Source organism: Terrapene carolina, unplaced genomic scaffold (genome assembly GCF_002925995.2).
Source record: "Terrapene carolina triunguis isolate 2854851 unplaced genomic scaffold, T_m_triunguis-2.0 Scaffold58, whole genome shotgun sequence".
Taxonomy (NCBI): domain Eukaryota; kingdom Metazoa; phylum Chordata; order Testudines; family Emydidae; genus Terrapene; species Terrapene triunguis.
The window spans coordinates 74,824,848-74,851,037 of NW_020664409.1; the positions used below are offsets into that span (position 1 = coordinate 74,824,848).

General features: G+C 44.8%; 1 protein-coding gene across 1 annotated transcript in view; it reads left to right on the plus strand.

The window, feature by feature from the left end:
- SDC2 (syndecan 2) overlaps positions 1–25,903 on the plus strand; it is a 105,213-nt gene extending 79,310 nt beyond the window's left edge. Inside the window, exons 2-5 of the mRNA XM_024204814.2 lie at positions 2,213–2,324; positions 19,701–19,834; positions 23,059–23,203; positions 24,703–25,903. Of these exons, the coding sequence (XP_024060582.1) occupies positions 2,213–2,324; positions 19,701–19,834; positions 23,059–23,203; positions 24,703–24,866 (555 nt within the window). The 3' untranslated portion in view covers positions 24,867–25,903. The remainder of the gene's footprint in view (positions 1–2,212; positions 2,325–19,700; positions 19,835–23,058; positions 23,204–24,702) is intronic.
- The last annotated feature ends 287 nt before the right edge of the window (positions 25,904–26,190 follow it).

Consider the following 26,190-nt stretch of genomic DNA (forward strand, 5'->3'; position numbering starts at 1 on the left):
CGCTGCCACTTTTCTCTAAGATCGAAGAATGTTCTTTTATGCATGGTGGCTTCTGTTTATGGACAGCTGGATTATCACTCAAGCTGTCTCTAGCAGGAGCCAGAACAGGCAGGACATGCTGATGTTTTTCAAGATGCTTTGGAGCTTGGATGAGCTGAACCTTCCATTGTTACTCATTCTCCGTTCTGCTACTCACACAATCGAATGTTGTCATTTGTTACATTGTGCTGAGTGGTTTTTGTATTTCATACTATGGTATGGCTGAAAAATCAAAAAGAAAGGCATATGAAAGCAGATCTGTTCCTCTTCGGCAATCATATCAGTAGCAGAATGTTTGTCTTGTGACAGAGACTCGTTCCTTTATATGAGATGCAGCTTCAACCGATTCTTACTCCCCCCACACCTTGTCATCTAGGATAATGGCAGTCTGGTGACTTTCCCAGAGACATCTTGCAGCAAAGGAACTCTTGTGGTTGTAGGACATACTGTTTCCTCCACCTTATACGCTTGGCTGATGCAGCTTTAAGCAAATGCCATTTAATTAAAGGGGCTGCTGAGAATAGGTCTTCTACAAGCCATATTTAAGCACAAATTAATTTGCAAATTCCACAGATAAAAGTTGCAATCCATGGTTCTTGTTTGAGTCCAATACGACTCCTCTCCTCCTTCCTGGAAGAAAAGTAAGATAGCACTTTTCTAGCCTAGATCCTCCAGAAGAAGTGTCAGGTAGGTCTAGTGCCTCTGAACATTCATCAGAGGATATGTTCCCTGATGTAGATAGTTTACCTAAATAAGCCCACCTCAGTAAAAAGGATCCTGAGAAGAGCTAGATTAGGTCACATTCTTAAATCTTAGGTGCATTTTCATCCAAGAAAGAGTAGGAGCAGAGGCCAAGGTTTTGATTCCTCCTACTCTAAAAGGATCCTTGTGCCATGTCAGGGTGGCCTTTGCACTTTCCTCTAGGAGGTGGATTTTGATATTTTAGCTCAAACTGAAGATCAGTTTGTAACAAAGTAGGTAACTGTGCCAAAAGGGTGCTTGGTAGATTGGAAGGGGAATCAGTTGCCAAAAGTCTCCTTAAAATAAATAAATAAAAAATCCAAAATGTATCCTTCAGTTTTCCAAAAACGGTCCTGGAAAAATGTTTACGAGAATATTAAAAGATTTTTGGCTTCCAGCAGAAGAGAAAAGCACGGCTTTTTGCTTTCTGTTACCCAGTAGTTCAAGAGGGATCAATCAAGTACTTTTGGACTAAAATGGCTAGATAATTATCTTTTAGCTTAAAATAAACTCCAAAGGAAAACCTTAGAGCGCAGACTGGAGCAACAGACTCTGGAATTAAGCTACATGACTTAGGTTTGCATTACGCCTTTGTGCATAATACTTTCCACTGATTCACAGTGATGTGTAATTTCAGTTTGTAATTGGCAATCAACATTTTGCTTCCTTTCTGTCTTGGCATCTTCACAGAAGTGCTAGTAGTATTAGCAGTAAGCAACTTTTCTGAATGATCAAAAAAGCTCTATTACTAGCTCAAACAGCTGTGAACAAAGTGGTGGAAATGTTTCACAATCTGGGGTTTATAGTCAACCTAAAAAAAGTTACTGGTACTTTGTTTCTTCATCAAAGCCATTTTACCATATGATCAGTTTGGTGCGGAGACAATACATCTAGGAGTGGAAAAGATAACATAAGTTGATGGAAGACATCAAGAAAATTGAGACAATGGGTATTCTGACGGAGCCAGTATTTAAGAAAGACATGGTACTTCAGTAATTGGAGCCTCTTGTCTGAGAATAATGTTGTAGGCACAGTTCTTGTCTAACCACAAAGATCTAATGCTCCATGAACAACACTGTCTTACTCAATATTTCTAGGTGCAATTCATCTTGCTGATTTTAACCTGTCTTTCTAGCTGGAAACCTTTCTAACCTAGGGAGGTTGTGGAATCTCCATCATTGGAAGTTTTTAAGAACAGGTTAGACAGACACCTATCAGGAATGGTCTAGTTATTAAATAGTCCTGCCTTGAGTACAGGAGACTGGACTAGATGACCTATTGAGGTCCCTTCCAGTCCTACACGTCTACGATTTTGGGAATATATACAATTGGTGTACCAACATCAGCTTTGGAAATAAGAATAAAAGTGAGGAAAACATTGCATTATATAAATAGCTACCCTTTTAATGGTTCGTTCTTACCTATTTTCCAGAGAGCTGAATTGACCTCTGATAAAGACCTGTATCTCGACAACAGCTCTGTTGAAGAAGCATCAGGTGTCTATCCAATTGATGACGACGATTATTCTTCTGGGTCCGGCTCAGGTAAGACATGTCTCTCTACATTTTTTCATCGCATTGTAACATTTTTTTTTCTTCTTCAGTAAGTACAAGAATGTCTGTCTAAACCTGAAAGCTGTTCATCACCTTGAAATTATTGCTTTAGTCGGGAGTTCAGGGCACTTGGCTCTATGCATGCATTGTGCTGAGCATCTATCCAGATTTACCCCCTATCTATTAACTTACTGCTCTTATGCTTTTACTACTCAGTTTGTCCAATAGCTATATCATTTTACTGAATTTCCCTGCATCTCGTCTATAGTGTGCTGAGCTTTCTAGAGTTTAGAAAGTAGAAATTTGGGCAGGTGTTCTCTTCCCCCAGGGGCAGATTTGATTCCTAATTGGGTATCCTAATCTTTTGATATTAAATGTTTGTAGCAAGATACTAGTTTAATCCAGTCTTATCTTTTTCTTGTACACACACACATTCAGATAAATATTGTTAATAAATCTACTTACATCTTTTTAATAGAAGTCCAGATATTACCAAACAAATCTGATAGCTTTTTCTGATGTAATTACATCAATTTAGTGGATAGAAGAAATGCAATGAATATATTTGGATTTCAATTAAGGTGTTCTGCATAGTGACACTCACCCAATTTCTTTACAAGTTGATTTAAGTGTCAAGTATATGAATTTCATCACATGAATTGGAGACTGGTTGAAAGGCAAGCAACAGAATAGTGATCCAAGTGGGAAATGTGTCAGGTGGGGTACCATGGAGATCAGTTTTGGGGACCCATGTCATTCATATTCTTCAGCACAGTAAGATCCACAAATCCAACAGTGGGTCTTCAGCCTGTTGGCTATTTTAGGGTCAGAACTCGTACTTGTCGAGCACTGGCCAAGAAGTGTTCCTCTCCTGCTGACAAGCCTGCTAGTCTTGCTCTGTTTCCAAAGCTACAGTTGAGATAGACAGGCCTTCCTGATCCAAAGCTTCTAGGATCTTTAGAAAATAAAGTATTGGGTTCACACTGAAACAAGACCTAAATGTTACATTGTGGTACATTTTATCTATTAATTTAGTTGGACCTGAACTAAAATTTTTGCCTTGCTTTTGGGGTTGAGCCGTTTAATGCCTGCTTTCCCTCTCTTCCTGAAGCACTACGGTAGCATATGGCCATGCTTGATCATGGCTGGCAAGCAAGCTAACGGAAAACCTGGTCCTCTTGAACTCTTTCCAGAGTGTATGCATGGATAAGAGCTCTACTGCTTACGTGGCTGGGGAGAAGCATCCTCTCACACAAACTTTGGTCCAGCCCAGTAGTAAACCTGGTGGTGTGTGAGAGCAGCTTATATTACCATTCATGGTGCAGAGAGGGAAGTACATAGTAAATACTTTGATTCCATGTTAGGCAGTAAACTTTCCTGGAGAATATCCATTGCTAATTCAAGGTACAAATAAAATCAGATTTCCTTTTTTTACATGGATTTTCTTCCCCAGCTTTCTGTTGTCCTGGTGAGTTGTAGGGTGAACTGTCAACTCCAGTTATATGCTTTCGTACTTCTTGACAGCACTGTAGTTGAGTATAGATATAGTAAGTGGATGTTTACCCTTTGTACCTGATCCAGACTCAGCTAAAAGAAGAACTTTGCTTAATGCACACTTGCTACTGCAGTACCCAGTCGACCTTGACATTTCTGCAGTTTCTTTCTTTGGTGTTCATGCTCACGGGTTGCTAGGACAGGCAACTTTTTAAAAAAAGAATATTTTAGGAAGTCTAATTTTGTTCAGTGTTTGCTTCAATCTGTGTGACTATTTTCATGACCGTATTAAAAACTGCCTCTCCTTTTATGCCCCATTTTTGCAAGTAGAAATAATTGGGTGCATAAATAAAATGTAGATGTCTAAGTATTTGATTGCTCCTGCAGATCAGAGAGTTAAACATCTAAAATCTACTAGTGATAATTTTTCCTTATAAAGTTGCAGGTACAGACTGAGAGGTCTGTTTTGAGGCCTTTTGGATACTAATCAGAAAGAACACTAAGATCAGGGAAATCTTCCCTTAAGTTCCTACAAGACAGGTCTATGCAATCCACATCAGCGCTGGATGGGCAAGACCCTTCCCTGGACCAATGGGGACCAAGTCCAGAAATACCCAGTGAGCTCCAGATCAGCTAGCTCCTGAATTGCTGCTACTTCTTCGAGTGCTTGCTCATATCCATTCCAGTTAGGTGTGTGCGCGCCGCGTGCACGATCGTCGGAAGATTTTTACCCTAGCAACAACCGGTGGGTCGGCTGTGGAGCCCCCTGGAGTGGCGCCGTTATGGCGCTGGATATATACCCCAGCCGACCCAGCGCCCCCTCAGTTCCTTCTTACCGCCCCTGACGGTCGTTGGAACTGTGGAGCGCGGCTTAGCTGATCTCCACACTCCCTAGCTTCTCATTGTTCTTGTTATAGTTAGTTATATAGATAGTTTTCAAGTTAGTTAGTTAGTGTATTGTGTATATATATAGTTGTATATTGTTATCGGGGGTTTAGGGGGTGTTTTTCCCCTTTTTCCCCCCGGCGCACAGCCGGGCCCATGCCCAAGGCTCCTGGCTTTAAGCCGTGCGCGTCCTGCGGGAAGCATATGCCAACCAGCGACCCGCATAGTTCCTGCTTGAAGTGCCTTGGAGAGACTCATCCAGCAGATAAGTGCCCTATCTGCAAGGCCTTCAAGCCGAGGACAAGAAAGGAGCGGGACTTTAGACTCCGTCAGCTCCTGATGGAGGCGGCTCTGAGTCCGGATCCTCCCTCGGTGCGCCCTGTCCCGGCACCGAGCGCTTCGGTGCGCAGCGCCCCGGCGGGCCCGACCGGTGCGGCAGAAAAGACTGTTCGGCACCGACCGACGTCGGCACCGCTCCCACCTAAAGAACCTCGGCACCGATCCATCTCTCCGGGCCATAAGAAGGCCGGCAAGGCGCGCGACGTTGCTGCCGCGAAGATACCGGCTCCCCCGGTGCCGGGGGTAGAGCCGCGTCCGCAGCTGGACCGCCAAAGACAGGCGGCCACACCGTCGACTCCGGCACCGAGGCCATTGAGTCCGGTGCGGACTGTTTCACCACCAAGGCTGGTGGTGGAACCTTGTCTCCCTTCCACCCCGGAGACCTTCGCTACCACGAGAGACCTGATCGCCCTCACTGAGCCGGCGCCGTCGCAACTCCCGGCACCGGTGGCTCCACGTGTGCTGCAGTCCAGAGGGAAACCTGCTCTGGTGCGCCCACCGTCGCCAGCACAAGTCTCTCGGCACCGCTCCAGATCCCGAAGTAGGTCCCGACGCCGCTCTGAGTCCCGGCGCCGACTGTCACCTCGGCACCGGTCGTACTCGCGGCCCAGATCTTCCTCGCGGCGCCGTTCAACATCCCGGCACCGTCGCGACGACCGGCACCGATCGGGGTCGAGGCGCAGCTCCCGGCACCGGTATGAGCGCCACTCGGGCTCGAGAGGCCGCTCCCGGTACCACGCCTCCTCCAGATCGTCGTCCCGTTCCAGATCGGGATCCCGGCACCGGAGGGACTATCGGCACCGGTCCAGGTCCCGGCACCGCTCGCCGGAACCGCACAGGGACAGATCGCCTTACGGTCGGCACCGATCGGCACCGTACCATCCGGTGCCGACGGCATCGGGTTCGGCACCGCCGTGGCCGTCGAGATCGGCGTCGCGGTCATCTGAGGCAGTGGAGGCCGGCCACCTGCAGGAGACCGACGACCCTATGCAAGGACCTGCGCATTGGTCCTTTCGGAGCCTAGGGCCCCAGAGTCCACTATCTCCCGCCCTCCCCCAAGGGACGTGGAGGCTCCAGTGCCCGCACCTGCAGAGGCCCTGGACCAGGGGGCAGGCGATGCCCAACTCCAGGAACACCTGGAGCAGGACCAACCATTGGACCCCTTGCCACCGGGGGCATCCTCCTCGTCCTCACCTGATGAGGCCGTAGCGGGCACATCCGCCATTGGGCCGCCTCCCATAGACCTTCGGGCCCATCAGGACCTGCTGCGTCGCATGGCTCGCAATATGGACCTCCAGGTGGAGGAGATTGCGGAGGTCCATGACCCAATCGTGCAGATCATTTCAGCGGATGCTCCATCCAGGGTGGCATTACCGCTGATCCGCACCATCCAGGCCAACGCCACCACTATCTGGCAGACCCCGGCCTCTATTCCGCCCACGGCCAGAGGGGTTGAGAGAAAGTACTTCGTGCCTTCCAGGGAACATGAGTATTTGTACACTCACCCCCAACCGTGCTCACTGGTGGTGTCATCAGTCAATGCACGGGAGCGACATGGCCAGCAGGCTGCTGCGCCCAAATCGAAGGACGCTAAGCGCTTCGATTTGTTCGGACGCAAGGTCTATTCGGCTGGCGGACTGCAACTGCGGGCAGCGAACCAGCAGGCGCTCCTGAGCCGCTATGGCTTCAATATGTGGTCCTCGATGGGGAAATTTAGAGAGCTGGTTCCCCAGGACTCGAGGGAAGAGTTCGGGGCCTTGGTAGAGGAGGGCAAGCGGGTGGCATGCACCTCCCTACAGGCGTCCCTTGATATAGCGGACTCGGCCGCTAGGACCCTGGCGTCGGGGATAGCAATGCGCCGAATCTCCTGGCTCCAGGTGTCAGGCTTGCCACCTGAACTGCAGCAGACCTTGCAGGACCTACCGTTCGAGGGCCAGGGCCTCTTTTCAGAGAAAACGGACTCGAGGCTCCAAAATCTAAAAGACGCCCGGACGATGATGCGCTCCCTGGGGATGCATGTCCCAGGGCCTCAGCGCAGACCCTTCAGGCCCCAGCCTCAGCGATTCTACCCTCCCCCGCCTCGTCCAAGACAGGACTTTGCTAGGAGGCGGGGTCGAGGTGGTAGGCGGAGGTCGACCGGCCCTCAACCCGGTCAGAACCAGGGCCAGCCTAGGCCACCTTCTGGGCCTAGACAAGCCTTTTGAAGGTGCGGTCGAGGACGGCACCTCAACCAATTTCCAGGATTCAGTTCCCCCCTTCCGGGATCGCCTCTCCCGTTTCCACCGTGCTTGGTCCCGTATAACCTCGGACCGTTGGGTCCTTCGCACGGTGAAAGGGGGATACGCCCTCCAGTTTTCCTCGCCCCCCCCCTCCCACTCCCCCTCCCCGTCCCTCTTCAGGGACCCTTCTCACGAGCAACTCCTTACACAGGAGGTTCTTGGGCTCCTCGCTATGGGGGCCATAGAGGAGGTTCCATCGGAGCTAAGGGGCAGGGGGTTTTACTCCCGCTACTTCCTGATACCCAAGTCAAAAGGGGGTCTACGGCCCATCTTAGACTTACGCGGACTCAACAAATTCATAGTAAAGTTGAAGTTCCGCATGGTGTCATTGGGGACCATTATCCCTTCACTGGATCCTGGAGACTGGTTCGCCGCCCTCGACATGAAGGACGCTTACTTTCACATAGCAATTTATCCGCCCCACAGACGTTTCCTGCGATTCGTGGTAAACAGGGTACACTACCAATTTGCAGTCCTTCCCTTCGGCTTGTCCTCGGCTCCCAGGGTGTTCACAAAATGCCTGGCAGTCGTCGCGGCCTTCCTTCATCGACAAGGGATACAGCTGTTCCCGTACTTGGACGACTGGCTGGTACGCGGCCGCACCAGAGACCAAGTGCAGGCTCATGTCCGCATAGTGACAAACACTTTCCACGAGCTGGGCATTCTACTCAACAGAGAGAAGTCCACTCTAGTACCAACTCAGAGGATAGAGTTCATTGTAGCAATCCTGGACTCCAGACGTGCCCGAGCCATACTGCCAGACAGCCGATTCCATACCATCTCAGGCGTCATTCAAGGTCTCAGGGCCTTTCCAATTACCACCATAAGAACATGCCTTGTCCTTCTGGGCCACATGGCCTCGTGTACATACGTAACCAGGCACGCCAGACTGCGACTTCGCCCACTGCAGGCTTGGGTGTCATCGGTCTACCGTCCTCATCGAGACGACCTGAACATGGTGGTCACGGTTCCGGCCTCGGTCTTGGCCTCTCTCGCCTGGTGGACGGATCGCACAGCGGTCTGTGCAGGAGTACCCTTTCACGCCCCGCAGCCCTCCCTCCACCTAGTTACGGACGCTTCATCTCTAGGCTGGGGCGCTCACCTGGGGGAGCACCATACCCAAGGCCTGTGGTCCGCGTCCCAACTAGCCCTGCACATCAACGTCCGAGAGCTGATGGCGGTGCGCCTGGCTTGCCAGGCTTTCCTCAACTTCCTACAAGGCCGTTGCGTGCTGATTCTCACCGACAACACCACGGCCATGTTTTACATCAACAAGCAAGGCGGAGCTCGCTCATCTCCCCTATGCCAAGAGGCCATTCGCCTGTGGGAATTCTGCATCGCCCACTCGATTCATCTCACGGCGTCATTCCTCCCTGGAGTCCAGAATACGCTGGCGGACCGTCTCAGCAGGTCCTTCCAGACGCACGAGTGGTCGATTCGCCCGGACATCATTTATTCCGTCTTCCAAAGGTGGGGGTTTCCCCAGATCGACCTATTCGCGTCTCGGGCCAACAGGAAGTGCCAGGCATTCTGCTCCCTACACGGGCGAGCCCCGGGCTCTCGGTCGGACGCCTTCCTCATGGCATGGAAAGACCATCTGTTCTACGCCTTTCCTCCATTCCCGCTGGTCCACAGGGTGCTGCTCAAGATCCGCAGGGACCATGCACGGGTAATTCTAGTCGCTCCCGCTTGGCCGAGACAGCACTGGTACACCACACTGCTGGAGCTGTCAGTACAGAGGCCCATCACGCTCCCCTTGACTCCGAATCTCATCTCTCAGGACCACGGCCGGCTGTGTCACCCCGACCTGCAGTCACTCCACCTCACGGCGTGGATGCTTCATGGTTGAGTCGGTCAGAGCGGCAATGCTCCCAGGCCGTCCAACAGGTCCTGCTGGGAAGTAGAAAGCCCTCTACGCGGTCCACTTATTTAGCCAAGTGGAAGAGGTTCTCCTGTTGGTGTGAGCAACGAGCTACGTCTCCCACGCAGGCTCCTATCCCCTTGATACTGGAGTACCTTCTGTCCCTAAGACACCAAGGCTTGGCGACATCCTCAATTAGGGTTCACCTCGCCGCCATTTCCGCTTTCCACCCAGGAGAACTCACGTCCTCGGTCTTCTCTAACCCGATGGTCGTTAGATTCCTCAAGGGCCTAGACTGGCTGTACCCACAGCAACGACAGCCGGTTCCGACGTGGAACCTCAACCTCGTCCTCTCCAGGCTCACAGGGCCTCCGTTTGAACCATTGGCGACCTGCTCACTCCTCTACTTATCCTGGAAGACAGCCTTCCTCGTAGCCATCACCTCAGCACGACGCGTCTCGGAACTCAGGGCGCTGACATCCGAGCCCCCTTACTTGTCCACAAGGACAAGGTGCAGCTTCGCCCCCACCCTGCCTTTCTTCCAAAGGTGGTGTCACCTTTCCACGTAAACCAAGATATATTTCTTCCGGTCTTCCATCCGAAACCGCACGCTACTCGTCAAGACCAGCGTTTACATTCTTTGGACGTTCGCAGGGCCCTGGCTTTCTACATTGACCGTACAAAGCCATTTAGGAAAACGACGCAACTCTTCGTTGCGGTGGCCGACCGGATGAAAGGCTCACCGGTCTCTTCACAGTGCCTGTCCTCTTGGATTACGTCCTGCATTCGTGCTTGCTACGACCTGGCCGGTGTACCGACGCCACGCCTCACTGCTCATTCCACGAGGGCCCAGGCCTCCTCGACTGCCTTTCTGGCTCAAGTACCAATCCAGGACATTTGTAAAGCTGCAGTGTGGTCATCGGTCCACACATTTGCTACTCACTATGCGCTGGTGCAACAGTCCAGAGACGATGCTGCTTTCGGGTCAGCGGTTCTGCACACAGCAATGTCTCACTCCGACCCCGCCACCTAGGTGGGGCTTGGGAGTCACCTAACTGGAATGGATATGAGCAAGCACTCGAAGAAGAAAAGACGGTTACTCACCGTTGTAACTGTTGTTCTTCGAGATGTGTTGCTCATATCCATTCCAAACCCGCCCCCCTTCCCCACTGTCGGAGTAGCCGGCAAGAAGGAACTGAGGGGGCGCTGGGTCGGCTGGGGTATATATCCAGCGCCATAACGGCGCCACTCCAGGGGGCTCCACAGCCGACCCACCGGGTGTTGCTAGGGTAAAAATCTTCCGACGATCGTGCACGCGGCGCGCACACACCTAACTGGAATGGATATGAGCAACACATCTCGAAGAACAACAGTTACAACGGTGAGTAACCGTCTTTTCTAAACCTGTCCTACTATGGATTCTGGTAGGGCCGCATGCTCCTCTGAAAACCACTAGGACAGATCCCTTTCAGCTGATCATCCCAAGAAGAGTGGACTTCAAGGCCTGAAATGGGTATCACTGGAGGCCTGAAGGAGCACAATATTGGACTTCCAATATTGTCTTGGGCACTGAATATAACTACCTCCGTTATCAACATCTCATTTGTCACCATGTGCCATAGCACAATCACATTTGGTGTTGACTACTTGGGCACATTGACCTCTGCACCACTTATTTTAGCACACTGTCTCTGTTCTGAGATCATACACAGTACCATGGGATCTGCAGATTACAACAGAGCTAGAGTTGCTGTTGCTATCCAAGGTGCTGAAAAGTTCTTTGAGTAGTGGCCCTATGAATACTCCATTCAGGTGTGCATGCATGACGTGCACCTTTAATCGGAGATTTTCAGTGTCAGTGCCTGTTCAGCCCATGCATGCACTCTACACATCCTCGTGCACTGCATTCAGGCTATATAGGGCTGTGTGGGTGAATTGCCCTCTGTTCCTTTTCAACCATCTTGGCCTGAGATGGAGCATTCAGCATAACTGTTTTTGTCGGTCAAGCTTGCCTGGGCTAGTATGTTAGCGTTAGAGTTTAGATTAGTTTAGTGTTTTATAGTTAGTGTTAGTTTTTATAGAGCATTGTTTTGGGGGATTTGTTGTCCTTTCAATTCTCTGTCCCCACACCCTTCATGGGGAAGTATGCCAGGATCACCAGGGTTCAAATGTTTTTTCCTCAGCTTCCTCAGCTCAACATTCCTTTAGACCCTTTAAAGGAAAAACTTTAGAGATTTCTGAAAGGGGCTCTAAGAAAAGGAACTCTGGATCTCCTCATAAAGAACCCTCACCAAAAAGACTGAAGTCTCCTCATAAGTTGACCATCTCTGAGCCTTTAGGTTCTCAGCCCAGTACCATTGAGTCTCCAGGCTCCTCTGGGACAGATGGCACAGCCAAGTCTCTGGGCTCCTCTAAAAGCCATGGCTCCAGCCACACTCTGGTAGCTAAAACTCTGGTAGCTTTTGATACTGTCAGGACATGATCAAGGCGTTGGGGAGAGACAGTCTGCTCTCAGCAAACCAGAACTGATGGACATACTCCGGCCTCTGGTACCCAACATAGTGGGGCCCTTGGTACTGCAGAGGGCTAAGTGGCCACCTCAGCCTATTTCTGCCTCAAAGCATACCATCTGCTTCCTCTTCCAGAGACCTGCCTAAATAGACTTTCACCGTGATACCATTAGTTCATCTGGTACCACCGGAATGTAGGTACTCTGAGGACCTATCTGTGCCAAAGGAACTGGAGTCTCCCCTATTGATGGGTACCAAGCCCTTTTTGGTACTGAGATCTGCACAATCACCAGAATTGCACCTTTCTCTGGTACTGCCTGGTTCGCCACCATTTTCTGGTGAAGCTCCTCCTATGGATGATGATGAGGAGGAGGAGGAGGACCTCTCTCAAATATCTAGCAGGGTTCTCCTATTTACCTCTTTCTGACATCTACAAAGAAAGAGATGATGCTCGGGGGAGACATTATGAAGGCCATCCTCGGTGTATGAGCAGCCATGGATGCCACCCCTTACACCATGTGGTTCCCCTCAACGGCAATATTGGGACCCTTGACGGGCCGGCTGTCAACGATTCTCTAGAGATTCTAGCCTCGCTTGCTGGAACTGTAGAGACTGACAGTCCCCTTCCCATCTTTCTCCTCAGTTACCTGAACAGTAGAAGGAAACATTCGAGGAGCAGGAGGCTAGAATAGACGAGGTCAGGCTGCAGACTGATATCACCTCATCTGCCCCTGAAGAGGCTGTCATGAATCTCCCACTCTCCCTGGCTAATGACTTTAAGCAGTTCAAGACTTCGTGAAACAGGTGGCAGATTCTTTACAGATACCCCTAGAAGAGGTCAAGGAGTCATACCACAAGCTGCTGGATATTTTACAGGCAGCATTGTCTGCTCAAGTTACCTTGCCCATTTAATGAGGCACTTTTGGATCCTGCCAAGACTATCTGGCAAATTCCAGCAACAGTACCACCCACTTGTCAGAGGGCTGATAAAAATACTGTGTCCCAACCAAGGATTCTGAATTATTTTCCCACCCTACTCCTAACTTATTGGTCATTGAAGTTGTCAATGAACATGGAAGGCAGCATCACACTAAGTCAATGCTGTATGACAAGGACCAAAAATGCCTTGACCTTTTTGGACATAAGAGCTACTTCTTAGTGACCCTGCAGTTTAGGATTGCTAATTAGTAGGCTCTAATGGCATAGTATAATCACACCAACTACTCTAAGTTTCAGTCATTTATTGAATACCTTCTAACTGAGCATCATGAGCATTTTCAGTACATTATAGCAGAATGTCAGCTGCTAACTAGAATGTCCTTACAGGCTTCCATGGATGCTGCTGACACTGCCACTTGTTCCATCTCCATGCCAGTTGTCATGTGGTGGGCAAGGGGCTCCAGCTCTGAGTTCCGAGATCCAAAAATACAGTTGAGGACCTTCCCTTTGATGGCTTGCAACTCTTTGTGGACAAGTGTCTACATACTTTGAAGGACTCTAGGGCCACCTTGTGACCTCTCGGGATCTACATAGCTGTAAATAAACTGAGATATAGTAGATCCCAAACAGCCCAGAGATCCCACCTTGTCCAGTTCCCTGTGTTTCAAAGATGTACAGAGCCCCCAAGGGGAAAAAAAAACTAGATTCCAGAGAAAGAGAACCACCGCTATATCTGGCCTAACCACACAGCCTTCATCATAGTCAAAACACCAGTTTTGACAGGCTGGTCGAGGGTCTGAATTGTCTTTACTTTTTGGGCTTCCAGGTGCAACAATTCTCCACCTTCCTTCTTGAGCAAATTACTACTGACAAACAGGTCTTGGAGATTATAAAATCAGGCTACTCCATTCTTTTTACCTCCCTTTGTCCACCTCACCCATTTCCCTGTCCCTCTTCAGGGACCCCTCTTATGATCACTTGTTGACACAGGAAATCAAATCCCTTCTGTGCACAGGAGCCTTAGAACCAGTTCCTGCTCAGCACAGGGAAAGGGATCTTACTCCAAGTACTTCCTGGTCCCAAAGATGAATGGAGGGTGGAGACCTGTTTTAGATCTAAACAACTTTGAGAGCACAGAAGTTCAGGATGGTCACTCTTGCAGCTATAGTCCCTTCATTGGAACTAGAGGCTTCGTTTTCAGCCCTTGATCTGCAGGACCTGTATTTCCATATCTTGATTCACCCGTTTCTGATATGATTCCTTCATTTTGTGATAGGCCAAGATCAGTTCCAATACTGGGTTCTCCCATTTGGGTTTATCTCTGCGCTGAGAGTATTTTTGAGAGTTTGGGCAGTGGTCACTGCCTGTTTGTCCTGTGGCGATAGTCTTTACATACCTCGACAATTGGCTGATGAAGGAACAGTGTTATGACAAAGTTCTTTCAGCTATACAGGCAGCTGTGGTGCTGTTCCTCAGGCTAGGTCTCAAGCTCCATATTGAGAAGTCTATATTGGCTCCTGTGCAGAGAATAGAATCCATAGAGGCATCCCTAGATGCTATAACAGCCAGGGCCTACCTTCCCATGGACAGGTTCATGACACTATCAGATTCTGACCTCTGGATTCAAATGAGCCCACAGACCTTCGTGAGAAAATATCTCCCAACATTTGGGGTACATGACAGCTTGCAGCTTTGTAACAAGTCATGCAAGGTTATGCCTTCATTGTTTCCATGAGTGACCAAAAACAGTCTACCGAACAAACAGTCTAGACAGACAGGTTTCATTCCCTTGTCATATGAAAGATTCCCTCAACTGGTGGAAGGATTCTTGCAACATCTGTGCAGGCATCCACTTTATTCAGCCACCCCCAACCATTACCATAACATTACCATTATTCATTCCAGAGGTGGACCTCTTCACCACCATCACCAACAAGAAATTTTGTTCAAGGGGGTGAAAGGGCCTTCACACACTAGAAGATGCCTTCCTTTTACCTTGGATGAAAGGACTTTTGTATACATTTCTCCCAGTGCCCCGAACATTAAGGTAGTGAACAAGATGAAAACGGACAGACCCCAGGCTTCCTGCTCCCATAGAGCCCTGGTTGCAGATTGGGGTCCAGAGGGCTAGCAGGCTTCCTGATGGAGCTGCAGACCCTGAAACATGGGTAGGTTTCCAGTGGATATCCTGCTTGTGTTTTGGCAAAATTTTCATTGCATCTGTAATAGATTTGGCAGCACATTTCACTACAACAACTCAGCATTTTCCAACCAGCTGTAAAACCTGCCCTGTGCCAGGTTCCCTTAAAGCAGCTCAAGAAGGAAACAAAGTTGACACCAAAAGATAAAGAGCCCAAAAGCCCTGGCAGCAAGAGCGGTCCATCAGCTGGTTTTAAATTAAGAATTGCTAGCTACCAAGCCCTCTTTGCAAGGTATGAGTATCTCAACTGGCAGAAAAGCTGAGTTTGCCGACAGGTTGCCTCAAGAGCCTGAGGAGTTCAAGTTCCTGATTTCTGAGGGGCAGTAGATAGCTAAGATGTGTCTGCAGGCCTCTTTAGATGCACTGTGGTCCATGGCAACCTTCGTTGTCCTGAGGACAACGTCTTGGCATCAGGAATCCGATTTCAGAGCCCTCAAAGGGGAGGTCTTCACTCTTTTTAACTGAAAGATGAATGACTCTCTTCACTCATTGAAGGACTCCCAGGCTATTCTGCATTCACAAGGAGAATTTACAGCAACTCCTAGAAGGAAGCAGGGAAAACCTTCATGTTCTAGGCAGAGACTATCACCCGTACTTTCTACCACCAGAGGTCCACCGAGCCTCCAAAGAGATGGCAGTGCTTTCAAGAAGAAGACCTCAGGCCTCTACATCAGTGACCACTTCCAAGCACCCCTTTTGTCAGGCTGGTTGAGAGTTGTGCTACTACCAGTCTACAGAACCTTCACTCCTCCTCCCTCTCCCTCCCCCCCCAATTTGGACACCACCTCTCTTTCTTTCAGGAAACGTGGAACTGCATAACATCAGACTGCTGGGTTCTAGAGAAAGTCTCTGTGGGAAACTCTTTAGTTTCATACCCTTCCCTCCTGCTTCCCTGTCTCTATTCAGGGTCCCCCTCTCGCAAGAGACTTTGCTTCAAGAGGTGGAATCCCTTCTTGCTTTAAGGGCAGTAGAGGAAGTTCCACTACAATATGGGAGGGATTCCCGTACAGTTTCTATTTCAACTATTTCCTAATCCCAAAGGAAAAAGGGGGATGGTGCCCTATCCTGGACTTGTGGAGACTTGATGCCTTTTTTTGTTGCTTCAGGTTCAAAATGATAACCTTTGCCTCCATAATTCCATCGTTAATCCACAGGACTGGTTTGCAACTCTCAACTTGCAAGATACTTACTTCCATATCTCTGTCCATGCTGCTCACAGGAAGTACCTGAGGTTACTGGTGGGACAAGCACATTATCACCACACAAGGTACTACCCTTTGGAGTATCAACTACATCGAGGGTTTTCATCAAATGCCTAGTAATGGTGGTAGCTCATCTCAAAAATCAAAGGCTAATAATGTACCAATACCTCCACAGTTGGCTGATTTGAGGAGTCACCTTAGTAAGTGGAGATTCTGGTCAGCAAATTCTCTGGCTCTTCAAGTTGGGGCTGAAGATCTACACAGAGAAATCTTTTGACCCCTGTAATGCTGGGCCCGCGAAGGTTAAACAGTCAGCAAGCTGGGGGACCTGTAAAGAAACCCTTAAGGACATATCAAAATGATATTGCAAGGTAAACGGGGCCATTCCTTGTAGATAGTCATCAAAGCCATGTTGAGTAGACTAGAATCTTTAACATATTTGCTTGTATTGTTTGAGAATCGAAGAATAAGTGCTAAATATATCTGTGTTTACTTGCATTCTGTTAGAAATCTAACAATGTGATCTAATTAGTCTATAGATGCTAAATCCTGTTCCTGTCTTGTAATGCTTCATTACTGTATTCTATTGGCTCGGAGATCAAAAGGGGATATTATCATTTATATGGAACTTGTGGTGTCAGAATATTGTCCTAATCTCTCCTGGAAGCTTGTAATTCCACATAGTAAACTACTTGTGAACTGTCTTAATAGTTTGAATGGCTATTGTTAACTGTATTGTTTGAGAAAGAACCCATTGAATAGAGATCAAACTGTCCGTTCACTTTCATCAAAGCCCACGTGGTGGAGTTACCTGTTGCTTCAACTGTAAAGGAAACTTTGGGCCTGATCTTTTTCATCTCGGGTCATCTTAAACTTTAACGGGGAAGGTCTAAACCTTAAAATTGAGGCCTCCAGGAGTACCCTGGATCACCCTGGAATTCTCATGGAAGAACTTTAACAAACTCTATACCTGGACTGCCTATTGGATTCTAAACTTTAGAACTGATTCCAGAAAGACTTTTACAAATCAGCAACCTCACCATCTCTGCTATGAAACTGACCTAAGGACTTTACACACATTTGTATGTATATTGATCTCGTAACCATATATAACTCTTTTTTCTTTTATTAATAAATCTTCGATTTTAGTTAATAAGGATTGGCTGAAAGTATGTATTTGGGTGAGATCTGAAATATTCATTGACCTAGTGCACAATGTATCCGGTCATTTGGGATTGGTAGAAATTTAAGTATGGTGAATAAGGTTTTTACTGACTCCTCACTGTATTATATTTGGATGTTTAGATAGGATCCAAAGGCTGGATTGCCTAAAGGGGACTGTAATTAGCTTCTGGTTAACCAGTGTGGTATTACAGAAGCTGTTTTGTTACTGGCTTGGTAAATCTAATTATAGAATAGATCACCAGTCTTGGGAATTGTCTGCCCTATTTCTTGCAGTCTGCCCTGAGTTGGCATTCTCAGCGTGACCCATCCAGGCACCATGGTCACAACCTTACACATAGATTAGAGTTTATAGGGGCAGTGACAGACTCCACGACAGCCAGAGCTTACCTGTCACCAGACAGATTTAAACACATGATCATGCTCATCTGCCAGCTGCCAAATCAACCACGCATGTTGGTGAGAATTCATTAAAGTCTCTTTGGATGTGTGGCTTCCAGTACGTTCATCATGCAGCATGCCAGACTACATCTACGTTGTGTGTAAAACTGGCTGAAGTTGGTGAACTACCAAGCGGACATCATCTCGTATGCAGTATCTATGCCAGTTCCTCCCAAAGCCCTTTCCTCACTGAACTGGAAAGGAGTACTATTCCCTTAATTCTCCCCACCAAGCCTCTGGTGATTGATACATCCCTCCTAGAATGGGGAGCACATCCGGACCACTGTCAGGTTCCTTAGGGCATCAACCTTATTCCATTCCTATCAGGTCATAGAGAACAACTTCATTCTGTTCCTTTAGTGCACTACTCAGATGAAACTCAGGAAGACAGTGTTGTCATACTTCCTATCCATTAGAGTAGGCCTTCTGATGGCTGCTATTTCCAATCAGACGGGGGGAGGGGTAGTTGAATTTGGGAGCTTTCTCTAATGAGACCCAGTATTGTACTGTTAATTCAGACAAGTAGTCCTCACAGGTATCCTAGCATTCATGCCATAAGTAAAACCAAGAACTATTCCTCCAGTTAAGCATGAAAGTTCACTCCTTAGGAGCACTGACAGTCTCAAGGCAAAAGAGTCATGTTTCCTGTATTGAGATCTGCTACACAGCAACTAGCTAACCAAATTGTGCATATTGACCATCCAATCTTGGTCAATGTCTCTTTCTCTTGGCAGAAGTCTTCTCTGGGCATTAGTACCCCGGAGAGAGGAAGAAGATATTTTTATATAATCTACCTTGTTTTGGGTGTCCATATTTAAAGGATGATCCTGCTTCCCACCCTGGAGGCACACTACTATGAAAATACCATCATAACAGATCTGCGGACCTTAGCACAAAGACAATTATGAAAATACATCAATGCTTACCTGAAAAATTCCTTTCTTTTGAGTAATAAGGTCCACATATCCAGCCCATGCTGGAGACAAATGGATCATCCAGAATAGAGATGGAAATTGATATCCGAGGATTTGTGTTTGTTATCATTAGGTGGAATTTACCATACTTGTAGTAAGAATGTATTTCTCAAAGTGTATTTATCACATTCTGTAATTTAAGTAAGTAGAATTGGAATTAAATTAGCTATGGAAGTTTTCTTAACTGGAGGGACCTTCGGGGGGTGGGACAGTCCCCTGCTGCCAGTGCATTACAGGCCTAATTCTGCCCTCAAGCTGCAAGCAGGCTGAAGTACTCATTGTAATGTATCTATGGACCTTATTATTTTAAGCATGGAAATTTTCAGGTAAGTGTGGGTACCTTTTCTTATTGGATGCTTTCCCCCCTCTTCTTTTTCTTTACAGGATGTTGTTTTCAAATATTTGACCGTCCTTCGTGAAGCCCCATATTGACAACTTATTTCGTGCAGCCTTTTTAAGAGGAATTGTCTATGCCTTAATTAGGGTGTTGTTTTAGAATTCCCTTAACATTCTTTCACAGTGGTGGATTTTAATATACTACATTGCAAGTTAGATTTTTTTTTTTTTTAATTCCTTCACTTTTGCTTTCCTTGAATCCAGTACCCTTGTGCTTAATTATTGTGTGAACCCGTTCCTTACAATGCTGAATCCAAATAGTTCTTGGTCATGGGATCCAAACTTCCCTATGACTTTCAGGTTGTCAGTCAGTTCATCCATCTTCCAAGAAGTCATTCTGGGATGACCTATCTTCTCATTCAAACTTTTACATCCTGTATTCTATAGCTGTATTCTGAAAGCTCTCTTCTTTTAAAAAAAAATATTCAGAGGGTTTTAAACTCTAAAAGCCTGGTAACTGACACAGAGAATGGCAGAAACATTTTGGTAACTACAGTGGATTGTAGCAGTTTATCTCAAACGTTTTGTGGCAAAGCAAAGTTGTTATGAATAATCATGGGCAGAACATCATTTATTTTTTGGTTGGAACTCTACTACAGTTAAAATGTAATGCATACAAATGATTTTCGTGCAGAGATTTCCTGAACATCATTGTTTTGTTTTAGGAGCTGAAGAAGATGAAGATAATACAGTGATAGCAACGTCTAGAACACTTCCAAAGATACCGTCAACTAGTGATGCGCCTAAAGCTGAGACAACTACACTGAAAACACAGACCAAGATTCCTGCACAAACTAAGGTTTGTGGGCAGTTACTTTTTACTGCAGCACAGTAATACTTTTTACATGGTTTTAATCAAACATAATTCTGTATGCCTTAAAAGGTTATTTGAAAATATACTTAATGAATGGTTATGCCTATAATAATCATAAAAACCTTACCTAATATTTCTACACTCTGTTAAATCAAATGTAGAGCTGGCCACAGAGATTCTAATTCCCAGTATAGAACCAGTGTACCAACTCTAGATTTCACTTCCAAGAAGAGAGTATCAAGACCAGGACAGCACATCATCTCATGAACACATAGGTATATGTGAACATGCAATATAGTCATAACCCTTCATTATGTCTCCAAAAGGGTTGCTAAATAAACCATGTATTAAGCTGCCTCCCCCCATTCGCCCATAAAAAGGATAATTTTGTTTGTTTTTGTGGTATGCTTTGTGCTTTTCTCCAGGTTTCTCTTGAGGAAAATACCATCCTTAAAATTCTAACATGGTATTTTGCAATGCTTACTATGTCGTTCACCGATTCCATTGGCACACAGATAGAAAACAGTGTAAATGACAATGTTTAAAAGAATAGTTGACAGGTATTCACATCACAGAACCTCTGTTATAAGTGAGACACATGCTGACACAAGTACCAGAGATACCAGGATTGAATGCTTATGACAAGAACTGCTCCTTCGTGCTTAGAGATTGTCTTTTAGGTCAGAGACTTGTTGGCCGAGTACTCTGGGGAAGTTTGTGCTGTTGCTGCCCATGCTATACATCTGTGGCTGGAGAGTCAGCTTTGGTCAATATTTTCCAAACTGGTTAGTGAATCTTGGGCCACATCTACACTAGCCACTGGATCAGCGGGTAGTAATTGATCTGTTGGGGATCGATTTATCGTGTCTCGTCTATACGCGATAAATCGATCCCCGAATCGATGCCCGTACTCCACCTCGGCAGGAGGAGTAAGCGGAGTTGACGGGGGTGCTGCGGCGGTCGACTTGCCGCCGTGAGGACGGCCAGGTAAGTCGAACTAAGATACTTCTTAAGTTGCGTATCTTAGATTGATCTCCCCCACGCCCTCCAAGTGTAGACCAGCCCTTGGGTGCCTAACTTGACATATCTTGAAAAGGGTCTGATTTGCAGAGCACATGCTCTCTGTAATTCAGACTCTTTTCAAGGTATGCCTAGTCACTTTTGAGCATCTTTCCCTTTGGTTGTGAGGGCTGTCAGCCTGTCAGTTTACATAAGGACTATATTTATTATTTGTATAGAGGGAGAAAAAAGTAAAATAAAATATAAAGAAGGGCATGCAAAAATAAGATAATTAAAGCCATTTTTAATAGGTATGCTTGGGCATGCTGAATCCAGTGCTTATTAAACTATGGGGCAGAAGCTTTGAGTATGAATGTTTCTTTCAAAAAAGAAGAGCTGATCACATACAGCTTTTAGGAAAACAGTAAAATAACCAGTTCAATTAGTTTCTGTACATTGAAAAGATTTTGCTAATGTTTTAATAGCTTATTGCTGTGCTTGGGTGTTTTGTGTATGGATAATAAAATTTAAAAAATATTGAAAGCAATGTGGAAAATACTCTTGGAAAGAGATAATTGCACTTAGTATTAAAATATTGACGTGGAGACTGCGTGATATAGAGAAAAGCAGGGAAGGGAGAGATGGCTCTGTGAAGGGGCTCAGAGAAGAGGACCAGAAGCTTGATCTTCCTTTATTGGTGTATTAATGTGGAATAGAGAAGACTGATTTTTATATGCTGCTGTTTCAGGTTATAGATCCATTCCAAAGACAGACTAGCAGACAGACTTCTAAATCTGAGGGAAAGATTAATTTGCTCCCTTATCACTCAATGAAAAGGGGATGGCTCACCCTGAAAGCAGCAGAGAGCACAGTACCACTAATTATCAGGAGCTGAGGCTTGGTATTATTTGAATGCTATGAAAACAAGGTCCTCTTTAATGATCTTGTCTGTCTCCCTATATCATTGCAGAATATTACTCATAGCTTTCTGCAGAATCACATTAGCTCAGTGGTCCATGACCAGGGCTCTTAGGTGCTATGATAATACAAGTAATAAATATATAATAATCTTGTTTGCTTTGTCAGTCTCCAGTAATGGTGACTCCACAATCTTCTTAATGAGGTCTCATTGACCTCACTATGATAGCGATTACTAATTTTTCCTTTTGCTTCATTTTAGACCTTTGCTGCTTTTTTAAAAATGTGCTTTGACTACTACTTCCTTCTTGCTAGCCTAAGTAATACATGAGGAACTATCATAAAGACACGGTCTTTTCTCTAGACTGTACAGACTCTGTTCTCTCTTCATAAATCATGTTTTCTACACCTTTCATCACTTGTTGCCTTTTTTGGATTCTTTTAAATTTTACTGTAAGGTGGAACCTAAAACTGCCTGTAGTATGTCAGAAGTAACTTCACAGGTGTTCTACAAAGAGGACTAATAATTCTTTGGTCTTGCATGTAATATCTTTGATACATTTTGTTACAACATTATCACTATTATTATGCTGGGGGACTGATATTTACACACCCATGATTTGTTTATCAGCATATAATCATTTTATGTGTGCTAATCTTCATGCTCTTGTTTCATACATGTGCATAATATTCTCTCTCCCCATGTAAAACACATTCATCTATCTTTATTAAATCACACTGTATTGATTTCTGCCAAATTCTGTACTGTCTGTAAATCCTGCTATATTTTTACTCGACTTTCCCTGCGGTTAGCTGTCCCTCCTAACTGGCTTATCAGTGAAACTGCATTTTTTGTTGTTGATTGGTTTCATCAGAATAACCTATCCAGGGGAATGATGTATGAGAATCAAAGCAATATAGATGCTGAATGTTGATCTTGCAGAGGTGTGGCCACTGAACAGATGTAGTATTTTCATTGACTTTATTTTTTTTATGTTTAGTAATTCTGTGGGCATTTAGGACTTTTCATCTTGTGATTTAACTCAGTGCACTTTTACAGATGTGGAAAATATAATTGTACAGATCTCATAGGTACAGGTTTCATGTTTCAACTTCATGATGACTGTATCAGTTTTATATAAATTTACTACTGCTTCCCTACTTTGTTTTTTGTGTTGGAATGTGCATGTTTAGATGTGATTTTCTGACTACCTAGGTTAAAGAAGTACCATTTAAAGTGCAGAAATGTACATTTTTGTAATGCGATCATTGCTTTTTTAAATGTACTGTAGTCACCTGAAGAAATTGATGACAAAGAGGAAATTCACAAGACTAACTCTAACGCTAACAAAAATAAGAACGACCCAGGTGATGACGCTGATGTATTTACTGAGAAGCACTCAGAAAACCTCTTTCAGAGAACAGAAGTACTTGCAGGTAAGGAGCAGCTATTTAAGGACTATTTTACAAGGTAATAGGAAAAAATGTAGAAAATACAAAGATGTTACCTGCAGAATAATATAAACATCAAAATTCATATTGTCCCTGGGGTGTTACCCTCCGCATTGCTGTGGGGTCCCTGAGGATTATACATTTCTGCAGAGCAGCCAGTATTCCTTTGTGGAGAATTAGATGGGCTTCGTCCAGAGTTATTTAATCTACAGCCTGCCCTTTTGCGGATTATTTGCAAGGTATTCCATCTCCCAGAAGTTCAGTGCTTCCTCCTGGGGATTCTTAGTTTTCACAACCCAGGAAGGGAGAATTGCAATTTGAACTTGGGTTTCCATGATAACTTGTAGGGCAAAGATCTATGCCCAACCTGCCTGACCTTCAGTCTCTTCTCCTGGCAGGCTCTATCCCTCTTGAGTGTTGTTTGGGGGTCAGGGGAGATGATGTCATGGAGGAAGCTGCAACCTCTCTTTCCACTGAGAAGCAGGGATGTCTGTGTATGGAGGGTCATCTCCATGTGTGGACCAGGGAGACACAAGCTGTCCCCTCATTTTGTGTAGCTTATAGCAGAGCAGCACCAGATAGTGTCACACTAGTATAGCTGTGCTGTTTTTCTTATAAGCGGCACTGATTTCCAGGAATTGATAACTGTGAAATCCTCCTATCCATTGAAATTTGGCATCCAAACTGTTCTGGAAGTGCATTTTTTTTTGTGGGGTATCCCAAAAAGGGGATGGTGTTTGAGCCGTAGAATTGAGCTCAAGCCACAAAATTCTGGATCTGAATTTCCCTGAAGCTCAAGGGATTTGGATAAAAGAGAACTAGCATTGACATAGCATATCCAGTAGAAATACTCAGATTTGATAAGTGTCGTTTGAATTGTTAGCTTGTGCACTCTGGCAAATACATGACAAATGAAATGTCCTCATTTTTGGGCTACATGAAAGGGATACAAGGTTTATCATCAGGAAATGTATTTTAGGCTTAGGTCATGGAGTAACAGACTGAAGGAGACGTGGCATGAATCAATTTCTTCCTTGGTAAAACAGAATAGTAATCAAGAGTAAATTATATGTAATTTTAATGTTAGAAAAGTTACTTCCCTTTGTTAAAAGTAAGTTCAGAAGCAGCTAAGATTTTATGGTTATATTTGATCATGTTGATATGCTCTGGGAGCATTATTGACTTTTTGTTAACTAAAAATATTACTACTTTGAGCTGTACTTTTTAAATTTCTTTAGAATTATGGGCCATATTGTGTCTTTGACTTTTAAACAAAACTCTTTACTGAAATGTTTTTCTGTTTAAAAATCTATTTACAATGATTTCATAAAAAAGCCAATCAAGATAATCACTTAATTGGAGACCGTTTTTTAAATTTTAAAAGGATAGCAAGTAACTAGTAAATATTTTGTGTACCGGAAAACAAATGTGGAGCTATGGATCTTATTTTGGCATATTGTGAATGTTTGTTCATTTTATTGTAGCTGTTATTGCTGGTGGAGTTATTGGCTTTCTCTTCGCAATTTTCCTTATCTTGCTGTTGGTATATCGCATGAGGAAGAAGGATGAAGGCAGCTACGACCTTGGTGAACGTAAACCATCCAGTGCTGCCTATCAAAAGGCACCTACTAAGGAGTTTTATGCATAAAATTCCTACTTAGTGTCTCTATTTATGAGATCACTGAACTCTTTTAAATAAAGCTTTTGCATAGAATAATGAAGATCTTTTTTCTTTAAAGAGCCATTATGGCACCTTTATGATAAAATCCCATTGTATTTAAAACTTTTCATGTATTCCTTTAAAAAAATGTAAAATTAAAACTTAACTTTTGCCGTGTTCTGTGAATAACAGTGGTAAAGCATTATTTTATAAAACCATTGATGTTCACTGAATCATTTTTAAAACTTTATGCATAAATATAAAATAATGAAAATGATTGTTTTATCCTATGGCTCAATGAAAGTTGTTTAATTTTTGTCAGCATGTCTCAGATCTTACAAGTTAGTTTTTATTTCATTAATTTATCTGTTTCCAAAAAATGCCTTTTTGTAGTTGTCATGGTGCAATTTGTCTTCGGATAATTCAGAGAACAGTAATTTTTAGTGTAAATGTAATTTTTCAGCTATGTAAACTTTAATCTCCACTTTGTATAAATTTGTGTCCAAATAGCAATTTTACACTTTGCATTGTTTCTCAATGTAACTGTAGCTTCAGTGAAATTTGTAACAGCAAATTAATGTGTAAAATTGGATTATTACTACAAACTGTATAGTCATATCCTTACTAAACAAATCTTTAAGGAAGATTTGAAGTAAGCTACTGACAAGCCTAAGCAAACCCAAAGACTCTAACAGTATTCTGAGAAGTTGCTGCAGATTTCTATGGCCACTGTATTTGTTAATTTCTTGCAATTTGAAGTTACAAGTAGGGGTTTAAATATCAATTTTTGTTCTTAAAAATACATTTAAGTTGTAAACGTCTTTTAAAGCCTTTGAAGTGCCTATGATTCTATGTAACTCGTCGCAGACTGGTGTTAATGAATATATAACAGTAAAAGAAAATGTTGGTATTTTATAAGCACAGACAATTCTAATGGTAACTTTTGTAGTCTTACATGGATAGATATAAATTGTAATTTGGGAACATAAACACTACTGAATAAATAATGTGGCCTAATACTGAAATTTCATAGTCCTATACTTTTGTACTTTTTTCATCTTATTCCTACTTGGTTATGTTTAATATCACAAATTATGTCTATTAAATCTTGGAGGATGTTCTTTGGAAACCAAGACCAAGAAAAAGCAATTGATGAGGCTCATGCTCTGAACAGAGATTCAGAAGTGGCACGCTCAATGTTTCTTTGTGTACATGCTTGGAACTTGCCTGTTAATTATGAGGATTTCAGTCTTTGCATTATATACAATGGCAGCATTGGCACAGACATATACTTTCTGCAAATTTAATTTCA